This window comes from Dipodomys merriami, unplaced genomic scaffold (assembly GCF_024711535.1).
Source record: "Dipodomys merriami isolate MVZ:Mamm:240054 unplaced genomic scaffold, mDipMer1.0.p SCAF_345, whole genome shotgun sequence".
NCBI lineage: Eukaryota > Metazoa > Chordata > Mammalia > Rodentia > Heteromyidae > Dipodomys > Dipodomys merriami.
The window spans coordinates 181,471-201,825 of NW_027204993.1; the positions used below are offsets into that span (position 1 = coordinate 181,471).

Here is a 20,355-nt window from a genome sequence, read left to right on the forward strand (position 1 = left end):
CACAAGATATGGAGCAGTGTATGAAATGTCCAGATCACCAGTACGCCAACACAGAGAGAAACCAGTGCCTCCTAAAAACTGCAAGTTTCCTGGCTTATGGAGAGCCTTTGGGGATGGCTTTGGCCTGCATGGCTCTTTGTTTATGTACACTCACAGCAGTTGTTCTTGGAGTCTTTGTGAAACATCACAACACCCTCGTTGTCAAGGCTAACAACCAGACTCTCAGCTACATCCTGCTCATTTCCCTCATCTTCTGTTTTCTCTGTCCCTTGCTCTTTATTGGCCGTCCCAATACAGTCACCTGCATTCTACAGCAAACCACATTTGGACTTGCATTCACTATAGCTGTTTCTGCTGTCTTGGCCAAAACTGTAACTGTGGTTCTGGCTTTCAAGGTCACTTCTCCAGGGAGAAGGATGAGGTTGCTACTGCTATCAGGGGCTCCTAACTTCATCATTCCCATCTGTACTCTGATCCAGGTGACTCTCTGTGGACTCTGACTGGGGATTTCCCCTCCCTTCCTTGATACAGATGCACATTCTAAATTTGGCCATGTCATAATCCTGTGTAACAAGGGCTCCCTCACTGCTTTCTACTGTGTCTTGGGATACCTGGTTTTCCTGGCCCTGGCCAGCTTCACTGTGGCTTTCTTGGTCAGGAACCTGCCTGACATCTTCAATGAAGGCAAGTTCCTGACCTTCAGCATGCTAGTGTTCTGCAGTGTCTGGCTCACTTTCCTGCCTGTCTACCACAGTGCCAAGGGTAAAGTCTTGGTGGCTACAGAGGTTTTCTCCATCTTGGCTTCAAGTGCAGGACTCCTGGGCTGCATCTTTGCCCCCAAGTGCTATATCATTTTATTAAGGCCTGAAAGAAATTTTCTGCATGGCTTCCGAGATAAAACCCACATTGGTAGAAGTAAACCCTCTTAAGATATGTCATCAAATATGTAGAAGGTTGAGACTAAATTCTACATTCTTTTTTCCCCCATCACATAATAGTTTATATTGTTGGAATCAATTCAATGAATAAGTGACATTCGTTTCTCTAGTAATGGTACAGTCACAAGTTGTAGTCCAAGACAGGTAAGTTTGAATTTCATTATATAGACTTTAGTTTTTTTCCATTTACTCTGCAGTTATTCAATCAACTCCACTAGTATATTTTCACCATTTCTAGTTTTCTAATTGTGCTTTCTCAATCATTTGACTACATTTTCTTTTTTGTTGCTAGTCAGTCCTGGGTCTTGAACTTAAAGTCTTTGTACAGTTCGTGAGTTTTTGTTGTTTTATTTTTTTCTCAAGGCTAGTGCTTCACCTCTTTTGATTCTGTGGTGGTTAAATGGGAATAATATTCTCCTGACTTCTGCACATTTTTCTAAATTTTACAGTACATCATCTTCCTGCTTGTAAGTCATTATTCTTCTTAATCACAGCTCATTAATACTTTTCTCTTTTAAAAGTTCCAAGATATCATATACTCATCAGAGTGTATTTTGCTTAATAGTTGGGTATTTCCATTCTCACATTCACCTTTCCATATTCCTTGATCTGTTTTATTGGAATAGGCTCCCTCACGCTCTCGATTCCATTCTCTTTCTCTCTCTTTGCTTTCAGTGCTTTTCTTCTTCCTCTGACCTCTCTGCTTTCTCTATATTATTTTAGAATTTCGTGAATGGGTTTTATATGCTACAAAAATATATTTCAATTGTATAGAATAATGTATTGGCTTTATGAAATAATAGCTGACAAAAGTAGAGATTCATAATATGTTACTTTCCCATGGCTGAATATACGTTCACCCTATTCTTGTTTAATCACTATAAAATATAATACATAGAAAATTATATATAAAATCTGATTAGATATAGTTTTTCATTGTTTTGTTTTCAATTGGTGTTATGTCTCTTACTAAGAATTAAATATTACTTTTCTAATATTTTAATTTTATAAGAAATGATTATTCATTAATAACAGACTGAATTATTGGTTTGTATACTATGTTTAAAGAAAAACATAACTATTGAAGACATATGGCCACATAATGGCACACTTTTCTGCTCTCTTCTATGGTTCATTTCACCTTCCTTTCTTCTGACATTTGTATTCTGTTTTTGAAATTTTATTTTTATTATCTTTTATTAATTTTACAAATGTTTTCAATTCATCGTGCCAAGTTATGAATGCAGTGACATTTGATTTCCACTACACGAATGATAATATGCTAACAATGGATTTCTATTGCTTTAGCTTTAAATTGAAATCATTAGCCAAAGAAACCTGGCATAGTGTCTAGTTCCTTTGAAAAACATACTACTTAGCAAATATTCTTCGGTTATTAGTATTTTTAATGAGATGGTCAAAATACTTCAGGTTCTATTAAAGTTTATATTTTATCTTTCTTCTTGATTTAATAATTTCATCAATAAAATTGTACAATCATTGACTAGTAAAACACTGATTATGCATTCAGTAGCAAGCAGTTAAGACTCATCACAACATAAGAAATCCCCAACTATATAAAACTTATCACTGTACAGGTGGACCTGTTGCAACAATGAGAAGTACAAGTTGTCATGTCCAAAACGAGCTTTACAACGTCGGTTGGGGGGGGGGAAGGAGAAGGATTGGGATTGGGGGGGAGGGGGGAGGCTGGGAAGGGATGTGAAGGGTAAACCAAAGGAGGAGCCTGCAATGCTTGGTAAGAAATGTACGCATTATCCTGCCCATGTAATTGTAACCCCTCTGTACAGTATGTTCACAAATAAAATTAAATTAAATTTAAAAAAAAGAAAAAAAAGACTTTGGGGAGAAAAAAAAACTTACCACTGCACTGGTGATAACAACATGTACTGGTGGATCACTGAAATGCTACCTATTCAGGAATCTGAGATCTGAGTGTGTTGTTTTAAGGCCAACCTTGGTAGGAAATCCATGAGACAATTTTCTCCAATCAACCGTTACAGCATCAGAAGTGGAGCTGTTGGTAAAATGGTTAGAGTGCCAGCTTTGAGCAAAAAAAAAGATCAGTACCTATATCCTGAATTCAAACTCCATCACACCTGCCTCCCCCCACAAAAAAAGACACAGATAAGCACTAAGTTCTATTACATGAAATCCTTAAAACCAGGAATATGAAAATTAATTAATTCAAAACATACAAAGAGGTTTGTTCATACTTTTTTTTTTAATTTTTTTATTGTAAAGATACTATACAGAGGGTTACAGTTACATGAGTGGGGTAATGAGTACACTTCCTCTTGAACATTGTTACCCCCTCCATTGTTTTCTCCCTATCATCCCCTCCCTCCCTCCCTTCCCCAAGGTTCTTTTTTTTTTTTTTTTTTGATTGTGATTAAGTGATTACTTAATTTCCGGAAATTCACAGTATTGTGGAATAATGATGCTCATTTAAAGTCACACGTTCATTCTAACTTTCCTGGAGCAAATTGTCTATCACAGTCTGTAATATATAACGGTGTTCACATGTTATATACCATACACGTGATCAGCAGCATGGGGATATTTAGTAGTGGTTCAACCAGATGAGTGGGAGTTCTTTGTTTCTTAAGTCCTGTTAGTTTTGTCATATCACCTAACATTTTGGATTTATCATCCACTTATCAGGGAGACCATGTACTGTTTGTCTCTTCGTTCTTGGCTTACCTCGCTCAACATGATTCCTTCTAGCTCCATCCATTTCCCTGCAAATGCCATTATTTTGTCATTTCTAATGGCTGCATAATATTCCATTGTGTATAGATACCACAATTTTTGGATCCATTCATCTGTGGTGGGGCATCTAGGTTGTTTCCATATCCTAGCTATTGTGAACAGTGCTGCAATAAACATGGAGGTGCACGTGTCCTTGTATATTGGTTCCTGTTGTTCAGGGTAGATGCCTAGAAGTGGTATGACTGGGTCGTAAGGGAGGTCAATCTTTAGCTTTCTAAGGACCCTCCAGACTGCTTTCCAAAGTGGTTGTATGAGTGTACATTCCCACCAGCAGTGTAATGGGGTTCCTCTTTCTCCACATCCCCTCCAGCATTTGTCGTTGGCTGATTTGTGGATGTGGGACATTCTGACTGGGGTAAGGTGGTATCTCAGGGTTGTCTTTATTTGCATTTCCTTCACCACCAGGGATGATGAACATTTCCTCATGTGTTTCTTTGCCATTTTTATTTCTTCATTTGAGAAGTCCCTCTTTAGTTTCCTTGCCCATTTAGTAATTGGTTTGTTAGGTTTGGGAGGGATTAGTTTCTTGAGTTCCCTGTATATACAGGATGTTAACCCCTTGTCTGATATATTGCTGGTAAATATTTTTTCCCAATTAGTTGGTTGTCTTTCTAGCTTGGTTGCAATAGCTTTATCTGTGCAGAAGCTTTTTATTTTAAGGTAGTCCCATTTGTCGAGTCTCTCTCCAATTTGTTGTGACCCTGGGACTCTGTTCAGGAAGTTCCTTCCTGTGCCTATTAGTTCAAGTGTCTCTCCTACTCTGTCCTGCAGTAGTTTCAGAGATTCAGGTTTAATGTTAAGGTCTTTAATCCATTTTGAGTTGATGTTGGTGCATGGTGATAGGCTGGGGTCCACTTTTAGTTTTCTGCATGTGGCTGCCCAGTTTTCCCAGCACCAGCGGTTGAAGAGGCTGTGTTTCTTCCATTGTATGTCTTTGGCTCCTTTGTCGAATATCAGCTGGCTGTAGGCCTGTGGATTTATTTCTGGATCTTCTATTCTGTTCCATTGGTCTTCGGGTCTGTTTTTGTGCCAGTACCATGCTGTCTCTGTTATTATAGCTCTGTAGTAGAGTTTGAAGTTCGGCATGGATAGCCCTCCCATATTGTCTTTATCCCCTAGAATTGTTTTGGCTATTCTAGGTCTTTTGTTGTTCCATATGAATTTTTGGACTGTTTTCTGTATTTCAGAGATGTACGTCATTGGGATTTTAATAGGAATTGCGTTGAATTTGTATATTAGTTTTGGAAGTATTACCATCTTTACTATATTAAGTCGGCCTATCCAGGAGCATGGGAGGTCTTTCCATTTCCTAGTGTCTTCTGCAATTTCTTTCTTTAACTTTTTATAGTTCTCATTAAATAGTTCTTTTACATCTTTGGTTAGGTTAATTCCTAAATATTTTATTTTTCGGGAGGTTATTGTGAATGGGGTTGCTCCCTTTATTTCCCTCTCTTCCTGTACATTATCAGTGTATAGGAAGGCAACTGATTTTTGTGGGTTTATTTTGTATCCTGCTATTTTGCCAAAGTGATTTATGATTTCTAAGAGTTTGGGGATGGAGTTTTTGGGATCTTGGAGGTATAGTATCATGTCGTCTGCAAAAAGGGATAGTTTAACTTCTTCTTTTCCTATGCGGATCCCTTTAATGTCTTTTTCTTGCCTTATTGCCCTGGCTAAGGGTTCTAGGACTATATTGAAGAGGAGTGGAGACAGTGGGCATCCTTGCCTTGTTCCTGATTTTAGGAAAATTGGTTGTAGCTTTTCCCCATTAAGTATAATATTGGCTATTGGTCTGTCATAAAAGGCTTTTATTGTTTTTAGAAATGTTCCTTCGATTCCTATTTTCTCCAGAGCTTTTAGCATGAATGAATGTTGAATTTTGTCAAAGGCCTTTTCTGCATCTGTAGCGATAATCATGTGATTCTTGACCTTGGCTCTGTTGATATGTTGGATTACATTTATTGACTTACGTATGTTAAACCATCCCTGTGTCTCTGGGATGAAGCCTACCTGGTCATAGTGAATTATTTTTTTTATGTGTTTCTGGATTCTGTTAGCTAGAATCTTGTTAAGGATCTTTGCATCTGTGTTCATCAAGGAGATTGGCCTGTAATTCTCCTTTTTGGTTGGGTCTTTGCCTGGTTTGGGGATGAGTGTGATATTGGCTTCGTAGAATGAGTTTGGGATAGCTCCTTCCTTCTCTGTTTCTCTGAAGAGCTTGAGGAGTATGGGTATTAGTTCTTGTTTGAAGGTCTTATAGAATTCTGCTGTGAATCCATCTGGTCCTGGGCTTTTTTTTGTTGGAAGACTTTTGATAGCTTCCTGTATCTCATTATAGGATATTGGCTTATTTAATTGGTTAACTTCTTCTTTGCTCAGTTTGGGCAACTTGTATTTCTCTAAAAATGCATCCATTTCTGCCCGATTTTCTTCCTTTAGAGAGTATAGCTTTTGAAAGTAGTCTGTTAGAATTGTTTGGATATCTTGGGTACGTGTGGTGATGTTTCCCGTGGCATCCCTAATCTTATTAATATGGGTTTCCTCTCTTCTTTTTTAAATTAATCTAGCCATTGGGCCATCAATTTTGTTTATTTTTTCAAAGAACCAGCTTTTTGTTTGGTTTATTTTGGTTATGGTTTTCTGATTTTCTAATTGGTTAATCTCTGCTTTTAATTTGGTTATCTGGCTTCTTCTAGTAGCTTTAGGTCCCATTTTTTCCTGTTTTTCTAGCTGTTTTAATTGCAACATGAGATTATTTACTTGGTCTGTCTCCATTCTCTTGATGTGGGCACTGAGGGCAATAAATTTGCCCCTCAGGACTGCTTTTGCTGTGTCCCACAAGTTTCTTTGTGAGGTGTTTTCATTTTCATTGAGTTGTAGGAAATGCTTTATTTCTTCTCTGATCTCTTCTGTTATCCAGGCATTGTTAAGGAGTGTGCTGTTCAATTTCCATGTATTGGAGAAATTTCTGCGGTATGCTTTGTTATTGAGAGCTAGCTTGATTCCACTGTGGTCAGATAGGATACAGGGGATTATGTCGATCCCTTTGTATTTGCTTAAGTTCCTTGCATGAACTATGATATGGTCTATTTTGGAGAAAGTTCCGTGAGCTGCTGAGAAGAATGTGTACTGTGTTGTTTTAGGGTGAAATACTCGGTAGATGTCAGTTAATTCCGCTTGCAGTATGGCCTCTCTTAATTTGGTAGCTTCTTTGCCAATCCTCTGGTTGGTAGACCTGTCCTTTGGTGAGAGTGGTGTGTTAAAGTCTCCTAGTATTATCGTATTGGGATCTATTTTATTCTGTAAGTTTGAGAGCATTTGTTTGACATATCTGGGTGCACCAATATTTGGGGCATATAAGTTGATGATGGTTATATCCTCCTCTTGGATTGTTCCCTTTATTAATATGTAGTGTCCTTCCTTGTCTTTCTGTACTGATTTTAATGAAAAGTTTATTTTGTCAGATATCAGGATAGCTACACCTGCTTTCTTACTGGGGGCGTTTGATTGGTAGATCCTTTTCCACCCCTTCACTCTGAGTTTGTTTGTATGTTTGGCTGAGAGGTGGGTCTCCTGAAGGCAACAGATGGATGGGTCTTGTTTTCTTATCCAGTCCTCAGTTCGTTTTCTTTTAATTGGCGAATTCAGCCCATTTATATTAAGAGAAAGTATAGAGAGATGCATTGTTGTCCCTGCCATTCCGTTTTCCTAAGTTTTTCTTTTTTCCTTTCCTCCTGTGCTTGCTCAGTTAGACTTTGAGTAACGCCTGTTTGGGGCAGGCCCCAGTTCCTGGCTGCTTTCTTCAGGTTGTGTCCCCCCTCTTAGAATTCTTTGTAATGCTGGCTTAATGTTTATGTATTCATTTAGTTTTTCTTTGCTATTAAAAGTTTTCAGTTCTCCATCAAATGTGAATGCTAGCTTTGCCGGGTAGATCAGTCTGGGTTGGCAGTTATTGGCTCTCAGGGCTCGTATGGTGCTTTCCCAGGCTTTTCTTGCATTCATTGTTTGTGTGGAGAGATCTGCAGTAATTCTTATTTTTTTCCCATTGTAGTATAGCTCCTTCTTCATTTTTGCTGCATGCAGGATTGTTTCCTTATTATTCAGATCTATCATTTTTACTATAATGTGTCTAGAAGTGTTTCTCCTGGGGTCTTGCTTGTTGGGTGTTCGATAAGCTTTTGTGATGTAGTTAAGATGGTCGTTTTTGAGGTGGGGAAAATTTTCATTGATTATATTGTTAAATAGGTGGTGCATTCCCTTGCTCTGGAATTCCTCACCTTCGTCCACTCCAATTATGCGAAGGTTAAATTTTTTAGCATTATCTGCTTGCTCTTGAATATCCCTTTGGTTTAATTTGAGTAATTTTTCCATATCTGTCACTTTTTGGTCCAGTTGGTGTATTCTGTCTTCTGTATCTGACACTCGACCTTCCATTTCATTCACTCTGTTGACAGTGGCTTCTATTGTGGTTTGCATGGAGGAAATGGATCCCTTTATGGATTCAATGTTGGTTCTCAGAGTACTGATCTCACCTCTCAATGAGGTATGCATTACCTCTAATTTGGCGTTTATCTCACTTCTTACTGAGGTTTGTGCAGCTTCTATTTTTGCATGCATCTCTTGTTTGATACCCTGTATCTCTTTGGATAGTTCATCCTTGTGCTCTTTCAATTTCTGATCAATTTCTCGCTTTATTTCTTGAGTCATTGCCTCCAGCAACCCTTGGAAGTAGCCTTTGTCTTCCATTCCTGCTTTGCTCCCACTGGGGCTCTCCCCTGTGTGGCTGCTGGCTTTTGAGGTGAGCTTGCTGTCCTGGGTGGTAGTAAACCTTGTGATTTTTCTCTGTGATTTTTGCATGGAGGTTCAGGAGACTGCTCTTCAATTTTGTTTTGGTGTGTCTGTCTTTGCTTGGTTGCTGATTCTGTATTGGTAGAGAGAGTCTGTGCCTGATCTGGGTTCTGTTGGGAGCCTATTTCCAGCTGCTATTCTGACTTACTTAGGATTCTCAGCTCTCTGCTGTAGATTGCTGGCAGTTCCCGCCTTTGGAAGGGTTGAGCAGCCTAGACTGCTTGTGTTTGCTCCTACGGGTGCTCTTGTGAAGAACAGATGCTCTGGATGCACTCTCCCAAATGCTGGAGTCTGCTATGGGCTCCTGATGTGTTTTTGTTTGTTTGTTTTGGGCTGGTTGTGGGCTTGAACTCTAGGTTTGGGTGCTGTCCCTCAGCTTTTCAGCTCAAGGCTGGCACCCTACCGTTTGAGCCACAGCACCACTTCTGACCCTTTTTGCTTTTGTGATGCTGAGGAATCAGATCCAGGGCCTCATACATCCAAGACTATCACTCTATTGCTGAGCCGCCTTAACAGTCTGAGCTCCTGCTTACTATCAGGTGCTGGCAGCCTGTGTTGCCCAATTCCCAGTCTAGGGTATATGGGTGGAGTTTTGGTGGGGTTTGGGCTTCTCTTGTCCTGGGCCTCCAGGTCTTTTGTTGTCACAGGCGTGCTTCCCCGGGGAGTGTTGTTTCCTGGCTTTCTCCCCTCTGTTGAGGCGTATGCTCAGCTTTTTACTTCAATTGGGAGGAGTTGGTTGTGTTGTTCAGGCGCCGGATCCCCGGGCCTGGTTCCGGCCCCAGCCTGGAGCGCGCTTGTTAGGCCTGTGCTGATGTGTATACCACCTAGGTTATGCAGCCTGGAGCGCACTCGTTAGGCCTGTGCTGATGTGTATACCACCTAGGTTATACAGCCTGGGGGACACAGTTCAAATTTCTTCTACTGTTGGTAGTCTTGACCCAGGGGCGCTGTTCCTGGCTTGGGCATTTAAGCTCCCTTCCAGGGGTGCTCTTGCTCTAGCCTGGCCAGCTGAGTGTGCTCCACGGGCTGGTGGAGCTCTCAAACAGTTCCCAGTTTTAGTGGGTCCTGTGGTCTGGGTGTTGGGGTAGGGAGTCTAGGTCAGGGTCTGGGGATTCCCTCCAGCTCTGGTCTCCCTTGAGGGATACACTTCCCCTGTGGGGTACTCACCCTGGAGCTGGTTGTTTCTGTGTGGTGTAGGTCGTCAGTTGTTGTTGCAATCCGGGCTGGGTTGGGCGGTGGTGGCTCTGTGTGATTCTTTTCTGTCTCTGCCTCTGTCGAAGCTGTCGGGTCAAGAGTGTCCCCGCTCAGACAGCTTCTTCGCGGTACCTCTGGGGCCCGAGTGGCCCCGCCGGGTCGTTGCGATCGTGATCGGGCGGGCGGGTGGGTGGTCTGCAGACAGTTCCCTTTGCGCGCTGCTGGCGGTTCTGTTCATACTTTTAAAGACTCTAAAACCTATAAAACCTATACCTGAGCATAGCAGCGCTGGAAGATGTCCTGGCTATGGACTGCAGGACTCCTAATGTTGTTGCTTGTAGATCACTATGATTCATGCTTACTATTAAGCTGTTGTCAAAGAAAAGACCCTGGAAATGCCAATGCATAACTAGAGCTTTCTAAGCAAACATTGGCTGCTACTTGACCAGTTTTTCAAGGAGAACAACAAGTCAAACCATTTCTATCTGATCAAGACCAACTATCACATACTTAAGAACGTGGTTACCAGGAAATTTGAGCAGAGCACACAATTTTTGCAGTACTTATACCCCTGTTTAATATTGTCTGTTAAAATGAAGAATTCACCATATATAGGTATGTTTGCTGGAGGATACTTGTTGGAAGATAAGAAAACATTCTTTATTAGTCCTCTATTCTTCAAGAAAAGCAATGCAATGCAGTGAAAGTATCATTGTAGTTGCTACCCAAATTAGCAGATAGTAAGGGCTTTAGACACAAAAACAATAAGACGAAGCCATGGCAAAGGATTCAAGGCCATAGCAACTACCTGATGAGGACTGAACAAAAGTAAAAAGTTGCCAAGTAAAAGTAATGTATGCATCATACTTACAATCTGGAAGTAAATCCTACATTCTGACATACTTATTTTGGAACACCATTACACACACTCTTTTGGTCATTCCTAATATCCTTTTAAGTGACAACTGAAAAATCTAATCTCACCTCTTCTGCCTCAATTATTCTACCTAAAAAGAAGGAAAGGTAAAAGGAAATATATGGAGTGTACTTCCTTTCCTTACTCCAACTAGTTACCCTGCCTCTCTAAAAGAAAAACCTCTAACATTGTTTTCTTAGAAGAGAGACTTGAAAATCTGTGTTAAAGTTTGGGAGGAAATATGTTATAATATAGTACTAATCAGGGTCTGGAAAATACATTGTATTCACTAGTCTCCCACATTGTACTTACAGTAAAACTGTAATAAAGATTTATGGAGAACATTTCATTCAGAAGTAGTGATTCCTTGGAATGAACTTAAAACTTTCATGTCCAGTTTAAAACTAGGACAAAAAAATGAACTTATGGTCTAAGTTTAGATGAATAGTTTATATTGAATTGCAAACACAAGGATTTTGAACCTTATGTTTTCTTAAAGGTTGCAGCACACAGACTTAAACATCCCTGATTTTAAATAAAAAGTTTTATACTAAGTAAATAATAAAAAAAAATTCTGTACCATGTGGTCACACTGATATACACAGAAAATTACCTGAATACTGACACTAGGGAAAAAAGGAAATGAATCCAGATTGAATATTTGGGGTTTTGCCTAAGTTCTGCTATAAAATGTAACAGATTAAAACCTTAAAACCTTAAAGCCTTTTATGTAACTTGACTCTGGGATTTGATATCTATGAGGTTCAATATGGCACTTGAACAGCATTTAAAGATCCCTTCATTTGCTTCTTTAGGGAGTACAAGATTGCTAACTACTCTTTTTTTTTTTTTTTTTTTTTTTTTTGAAAATACCATACAGAGGGCGTTACAATTTCATGGGCAAGATAGTGAGCACATTTCTGATCAAGCATTGTTACCTCCTCCTTTGTTTCCCCATACCATCCCTTCCCATCTCCACCCTCCCACCCTCACATCCCCCTACCACCCCCTCACCTTCCCCCCCGCCAAAGTTGTAAAGTTCATTTTTGGACAGAACTTCTTGTACATCTCATTATTGTAATGGGTCCACCTGTAACCCTATTTAAAGTTTGTTTTTTCCCTTCCCCTCAACAAATTATATCCACATCAAATACAGTGAAAGCAGGGATTATACCCTGGGGGAGGTACATACAAAGCAACAAAGAAATCATCTTATAAATATGTTGGAAACAATTGCAAGAAAGAAAAAGAAGATTTGTATCCTTATCTTGAGGTTCATTTCGCCTAACATCAACTTGTCTGACACTTTCTGTTTGTCTCAGACATATACTAGTTATTGCAAATAAGGGAAATCATGGGATCTATATTTCTTTGGGCCTGACTTACTTCACTTAATATATTTTTTCCAAGCCTTTCCCTTTCCTAACAAATGGGGCAATGTCATTCTTTCTGATGGAGGCATAGAATTCCATTTTGTATATATACCACATTTTCTTGATCCATTCATCTACTGAGGGACATTAACACCAAATAGCAAAAATGATCCTTAACAGAAAGAACAGTGCTGGAGGATTATCAATACCAAATTTCAAATTTTACTACAAAGCAAAACAGTTTGGTACTGGCACAAGAAAAGACCTCAGGACCAATGATATAGAATTGAAAACCCAGAAATGAACTTACAGACCTGTAGCCATCTAATCTTCAATAAAGGAGCAAAAAAAAAATAGAACGGAAGAAAGCCTCTTCAGTAAATGGTGCTGGCAAAATTGGTTAATCACTTGTAGAAAACTAAAGTTAGATCCTTATATATCACCCTGCACCAGAATCAACTCCAAATGCATTGGATTCAAAGCAGACACTCTGAAAACATTACGTGATGGAATAGGAGAAACCCTAGGTCTCTTTGGTACAGGCTGAAATTTTCTTAATAGAGACCAAAAAACACAACAAATCAAAGAAAGGTTGGAAAATTGGAATTTCATGAAATTGCAGAGCTTCTGCATGGCAAAGGATACAGCTAGCAAGCTCAATAGAAAGCCCACGGATTGGGAGAAGATCTTCACTAGCCATACAATGGACAAGGGTCTCATATCTAAAATATACATGAAACTCGAAAAATTAAATCCCCCAACAAAAAATCTTCAAAGAAACAACTGCCCAATACATGTTTTTTTTCTATCTCAAAGGCTACACAAATTCATTTCTTGGTCATCTCTTCTTTCAATTCAAAAAGAATCCACAGGGGAGTTCCAGGAAGATGGCGGAGGAGAAGCTGGAATCTGAACAAGCTCTCGCATAGAAAGCAGTTTTAGAGTTCCAGTGAACAGTCCTAAGCCAGAGAATCACACCAAGTGTGCCATCACAGGACAGAGACTTAGACAAGAGAGGGGAAGCCAAGACAAGGAGACACATCTGAGCGCCTGCCAGCAGCAGCTGCGGCGGCGGCAGGGTCGCAGCGGCGACCGCAGCCGTGGCCATATCTGAGCGCTCACACAGAGAGTCCGAGACAAAGGAGCCAGACGCAGCGGGCTAGAGGATTCTATTCAACACCAGCAAGAACCGACAAGGAGCAGACATCTTCATCCTGCAGTGTGCAGACCAGAGACGACCCAGGATCCAAGACTCACCGTGAGTAGAAGCCTGACGTCCTCACTCCTTCTCAGGGAGCAGAGGAGGGAAGGCTACCCCTCCCCCCCCCAGCACCGGTGATCTCCATCTTGGATACCGACAAAGCTCGGAGGAGCTGCTAGCTCCAACTCAGGCCTTGGAATAAAACGAGTCATTTAGCAGGTCACAAGAACTTAACGGCGAAGTGACCTGCCAGACTCAGCTCCATCCAGGGAAAAGTCACCCAGCTCAGGCGCCAGCCATTGGAGTGGCTTTCCTCACTGGGTAACCAGAGCCAGAGGCTGCACCTCCCTCTAGCAGCCTCCACAATCAATTGAAAAACAGAAACCCTGAGAATGGCTCCAGGCTGGGCTCTGTGAGTTTTTCACAAAATAGCCCCAGGGAAAAGCTACTGTTTATTGAAAGGCCTCAACTCTACCAGAACCTAGCCTCATCACCCCTCTCTTGTGATTCTCAAAGCAGATCACCCTCCCTTTAAACTAACCTGGGAGGGGGATCTAAAAATCTTGGGTAAAGCAGAGCATTTTTCTGCCTGTTCGAACAAACTGACTTAAGAAACCAAGCAAGCCACAGGACCTCAAGCTGACCAGAGACTCCAACAAGAGGCTGGTTACAGACAAAAGGGAGATACAGGATTCTTCCCACCCCTCCCAAAAAAATCAAAAAAAAAATCAAACAACTTTTTTTTTTCTTTCTTCTTCTTCTTTTTTTTTCTTTCGGTACCTTATATATATAAAAAAATTTTTTTTTCTTTTTCTAAAACTTTTATTAATCTTTAATTTTTGCCTTTTTTTGAAAAAATAATTGTTTTCCAGCAAATTTTTCCCTCTTATAATTTATATTTTAGGAATACGTGAATGTACGTTTTCCTTTCTTTTCTTGTCTTCTTTCTCTTTTTCTTTCTTTCTTAATTATCTTTTTGTTTTTTGTCTAGCTCTACTGAACTTCTGATCTTTTTTTTTCTCCCTTTCTTATCCTTGTCACCTTTTCCTCTCTTTTGCTCTTCTGTATGTGACTTAACTCTTGTCCTGCACATCCTCAGATAAACCCATAGTTAACTAATAGACCCTATCCCCCATTGTGTACACACTTAATCCACAAATTTATTACTCAATCCAAAACCTCTGAGACTTAAATTCCTTAATAGCAGTACTACTTCTTTATACCTATATAAGATTTTAAGCATTTTTTTAAGTTTTTCACATCTCCTCTATCTCCCTCCTGTTTTCTCAATATATTCACATGCCTCTCTAAATAGATGGTCTTTCAATATCCACAACTATATTAACTTTTACGTTTCTTTTTTTTTTCTGGTCTCTTTTCATTTCCCTTTCCCTTTCTTCTTTTTTTCTCTCTCTCTCTCTACTTGCATCCTACCCAACTTATTTCCTGCATTGAGATTAGGACATAGTTAACTCTCCCTGTGCCTCCCCACACCAATCTATTCCTATTTTTTACTCACATCTCTCCCTAACCCTAAAAATTCCTGGTTTTCCAAATTCTTCTCTGCGGTTCGAAGCCCATTAATATATAGTTGTTTGATGTTGAATAGATGTATCTGTTGAACTAGATTGTATCTGTAGACTATTGACTGTATAAATGCAAACGTTGGTTGATGGTGGCCTTAAGATAGTGTTGTAGCACAAAACTGGTGCTATTTTCATCTCAAATGGGCAGAGTAAGCTGGAAAAACACAAGAAAAATGGCAAATCCGGATATCTCAATCCCCAATCTTGATAATCAGGGGCCAGATCAGATAATGAACAATCCAGAGGAGAGTTCCCAAATAGCTCTACAAACACTGGTGGCAAACATGACAAATGAGAAGTTTGACAACTTACAAAGGACTCTGTATGAGCATGAAAGGGAGAGAGAGGAGGCATCCCAAAAGTTTATACAGGAATATCATAAGCGTGAGGAAGCTACTCAAAAACTGATACAGGATTTGCATGAACAACTTGAGAATACTCAAAGAGAAAAGGAGAACTGACGTGAGCAGGCTGAGAACACTCAAAGAGAACTGCAGGAATCCCACGAATGGGAGGAAAGAGAACTGCAGGAATCCCACAAACGGGAGGAAGCTAATCAAAGAGTAATTCAGGAATTGAGAGACCAGGTAGAGAATACACAAAGATCACTAAAGGCATTCATGGAATCCATTAACAAAGAGGTGAAGGAAGTCAGGGAGACCACAAAGGGAATGCTGAATGGAACCCAACAGAAGGAATGGGAGTCCAAAGAAACCATAACTAATCAACTAAGTGATTTGAGAACAAACACTGAACACCAAATTAAGGAAGTAAAGAAATTCATACAAGACCTAAAACAGAGCTTCAACAAAGAACTTGAAGCCATCAAAGCTGACCAATTAGAAGGAAAAGAGATAAAAAACAAAGTAGAGAGTCTTGACAGCAGGTTAGACCATGCAGAAGATCAAATCTCAGGGATTGAAGACAGCCTAGATATTATAGAGAAAGAACATACAAACATCCAAGACAAGTCCAAGAAATGTGATAGATCTATCCAACACCTGGAAGACACCATCAGAAGGCCTAATCTAAGGATAATGGGTGTAGAGGAGAACCATAGAAACAGAAGTTAATGGTCTAGGAAATTTGTTTAACAGGATCCTAGCAGAGAACTTCCCAAACATACAAAAAGATAGGCCTATTCAGATACAAGAAGCTTTTAGAACCCCAAATAGACCAGACCAGAATAGGACATCCCACCGTCACATTATCATCCACACAGGATCAACTCAGACCAAGGAAAAGATCCTGAAAGCTGTCAAGGAGAAAAGGGTAATCACCTATAAAGGGAAACCAATTAGAATCACCTCAGATTTCTCAGCAGAGACAATCAAAGCAAGAAGAGCCTGGAATGATGTATGCCATGCCCTAAAAACAAACAACTATCAACCAAGAATACTGTACCCAGCTAAACTCTCCTTCATAACTGAAGGCCAAATAAAAACCTTCCATAGCAAAGAAAAATTGAAACAATACATTTCCACCAAACCAGCCCTACAAAAGATTCTTAAAGATGTCCTACACATAGAAAACCAACAAGACCGCAACAAAGGCCAAGAAATTGCACCCAAACTGAGAATCCAAGAACCATAGGAAGAACCCAGTTTTCACAGCCCCCAAGAAGGTGGATAACATGGCTGGAACTCCCAAATACCTCTCAGTCCTATCTCTTAACGTTAACGGAATGAACTCTAGTTGGATTAAAAAACAAGACCCTTCTATCTGCTGCCTGCAGGAGTCACATCTTGCCCGTAAAAACAAACACATTTTCAATGTTAAAGGCTGGAACAAAATCTACCAAGCAAACGGCCCCCATAAACAGGCGGGAGTTGCAATCCTAATATCAGATAAAATAGACTTCAAATTAAAATTTGTGAGAAGAGATAAAGAAGGTCACTACATACTAATTAAAGGATCTCTCCTTCAGGAGGATATTACAATTCTAAATATCTATTTGCCAAACAATGGAGCACCCAAATTTATCAAAGAAACACTACTTTCCCTCAAATCCCATATAGATCCAAAGACATTAATTGTTGGGGATTTTAACTTACCACTCTCCCCACTAGATAGATCAACTCGGCAAAAACTCAACAGAGAAACCCCAGATCTAAACAGCTGCATAGATCAACTAGACTTAACAGACATCTACCGAACATTTCACCCAGCAGCATCAGAATACACGTTTTTCTCAGCAGCACATGGAACGTTTTCCTAAATAGATGACATTTCAGGCCACAAAGCAAACTTGTCTACATTCAGAAACATTGAAGTTATACCTTGCACGCTCTCTGACCACAAGGGAATAAAATTAGAACTCAACACCAAAAGCCACCAAAGAAAGTCCGGTAACATATGGAGGCTGAACAACACACTGCTGAATCAAGAGTGGGTCATGGAAGAGATTAGAAAGGAAATTCAAATGTTCATGCTATTCAACAAAAATGAACACACAAATTACCAGCTCCTCTGGGACACAGCAAAGGCAGTACTCAGAGGCAAGTTTATAGCTCTGAGCTCCTACATCAACAAATTGGAGAGATCTGAAACTAGCAATTTAATGACACATCTAAACCTCCTTGAAAAAGAGCAGCAAGATAAACCCCAATCCAGTAGACGGAAAGAAATAATCAAAATTAAATCAGAATTAAATGAATTAGAATCCAAAAAAACTATAGAAAGAATCAACAAAACAAAGAGTTGGTTCTTCGAAACACTTAACAAAATTGACAGACCCTTAGCAAATCTTATCAGAAAAAGAAGAGAATACACCCAAATTAAAAAACTCAGAGATGAGAATGGAAACATCACCACGGAAACAACCAAGATTCAGAACATTATAAGGGAATACTTCTCAAAACTTTATGCTAATAAGTTTGAGAACTTGACAGAAATGGACCTTTTCCTAGCAATATTGACATGCCAAAACTAAACCAAGATGAGTTAAACCAGCTTAACAGGCCCATATCAAGCATTGAAATAGAAACAGCAATAAGAGACCTCCCAGCTAAGAAAAGTCTAGGATGAGATGGTTTTACAGCGGAATTTTACAAGGCCTTCAAAGCAGAGCTCACACCAATACTCCTCCAACTCTTCAATGAAATTGAAAGAGAAAGCTAACTACCGAACACATTCTATGAAGCCATCATAACCCTCATCCCAAAACCAGGCAGGGACTCATCAAAGAAAGAGAACTATAGACCCATTTGTTTGATGAACATTGATGCAAAACTTCTCAACAAAATTTTGGCCAATCGACTTCAACAATTCATCCAAAAAATCATACACCATGATCAAACAGGATTCATTTCAGGGATGCAAAGCTGGTTCAATATATGCAAATCAATTAATATTATTCATCACATCAACAGGAGCAAGAATAAGATAATAAGAATTATCTCAATAGATGCAGAAAAAGCATTCAATAAGATTGAACACCCCTTCATGATGAAGGTTTTGGAAAAATTAGGAATCCATGGAACATTCCTCAATACAATAAAGGCTGCATATGACAAACCTATAGCCAGCATTATACTCAATGGTGAAAAACTAAAGCCATTTCCTCTTAACTCAGGAACAAGACAAGGATGCCCACTCTCTCCACTTCTCTTCAATCTAGTATTAGAATGCCTAGCTACAGCAGTAAGACAAGATGCAGACATAAAGGCGATCCAAATAGGGAAAGAAGAAATAAAACTCTCCCTCTTTGCAGATGTCATGATCTTGTATTTAAAGAATCCCATAGACTCCACTCTCAAATTACTCAAACTGATTCAAAACTTTGGCAAAGTAACAGGTTATAAAATTAACCCCCCCAAAATCAATGGCTTTTCTGTATGCCAACAATGAGAAAAGTGTGGCTGAAATTAGGAAAGCAATTCCATTCCTAATAGCACTACAAAAAATAAATTACCTAGGAATTAACTATAGAAGTGAAGGACCTCTATGATGAAAACTTTAAAACTTGAAAAAGGAAATCATGACAGAACTTAGGAAGTGGCAAAACTCCCATGCTCCTGGATTGGAAAGATTAACATCGTGAAAATGGCAATACTTCCCAAGGCTATCTACAAATTCAACGCAATACCTATCAAAATTCCAACCTCATTCTTCAAGGAAATAGAAGAGGCAATCCAAAAATTCATATGGAACAATAAAAGACCCCGAATAGCAAAAACGATCCTCAATGGAAAGAACACTGCTGGAGGAATATCAATACCAAACTTCAAACTCTACTATAAAGCCATAGTAATCAAAACAGCTTGGTATTGGCATAAGAACAGACCTCAGGACCAATGGAATAGAATTGAAAACCCAGAAATGAACCTACAGACCTATAGCCATCTAATCTTCCATAAGGGAGCTAAAACAATAGACTGGAAGAAAGACAACCTCTTCAGTAAATGGTGCTGGCAAAATTGGTTAACCACATGTAGAAAACTTAAGCTAGATCCTCATATATCACCCTGCACCAGAATCCACTCCAAATGCATCAAAGACCTTGAACTCAAAGCAGACACTCTGAAAACATTACAGGATGGAATAGGAGAAACCCTAGGTCTCCTTGGCTCAGGCCGAAATTTTCTGAATAGAGACCCGGAAACACAACCAATCAAAGAAAGGTTGGACAAATGGGATTGCATAAAGTTGCAGAGCTTCTGCAGGGCAAAGGACATAGCTAGCAAGATCAATAGAAAGCCCACGGATTGGGAGAAGATCTTTACTAGCCATACAACGGACAAGGGTCTCATATCTAAAATATACTTGGAACTCAAAAAATTAAACCCCCCAACAACAAATCCTCAAAGAAACAACTGCCCAATAAATAAGTGGGCGAAAGACTTAAAGAGAAACTTCTCTGAAGAAGAAAGAAAGATGGCTAATGGACACATGAAGAAATGTTCAACATCCCTAGCCATAAAAGAAATGCAAATCAAAACAACATTGAGATATCACCTCACTCCATTTAGAACGGCAAAAATCAAGAACTCTAACAACAACAGATGCTGGAGGGGATGTGGACAGAAAGGAACCTTACTTCATTGTTGGTGGGAATGTAAACTTGTTCAACCACTTCGGAAAGCAGTATGGAGGTTCCTCAAAAGACTCCACATAGAACTCCCCTATGACCCAGCAATCCCACTTTTGGGCATTTACCCAAAAGTTTACAAACAAGACCACACTAAAGCTATCAGCACAACTATGTTTATTGCAGCATTATTTACCATAGCTAAGATATGGAACCAACTCAGATGCCCCTCAGTAGATGAATGGATCAAGAAAATGTGGTATATATACACAATCGAATTCTATGCCTCCATCAGAAAGAATGACATTGCCCCATTTGTTAGGAAATGGAAAAACTTGGAAAAAATTATATTAAGTGAAGTAAGCCAGGCCCAAAGAAACATAGGTCCCATGGTTTCCCTTATTTGTAATATCTAGTATATGTATGAGTCAAGCAGTAAAGGTCAGATAATGTGATGTCAGGAAAATGAACCCTTAG

General features: G+C 39.6%; 1 protein-coding gene across 1 annotated transcript in view; it reads left to right on the forward strand.

Annotated features, from left to right (window-relative positions):
• The window catches only part of LOC138803668 (vomeronasal type-2 receptor 116-like), a 47,808-nt gene extending 46,879 nt beyond the window's left edge, over positions 1-929 (forward strand). The window contains 1 exon segment of the mRNA XM_069987730.1: positions 7-929. Coding sequence (XP_069843831.1) covers positions 7-929 — 923 coding nt within the window.
• Positions 930-20,355: the final 19,426 nt, after the last annotated feature.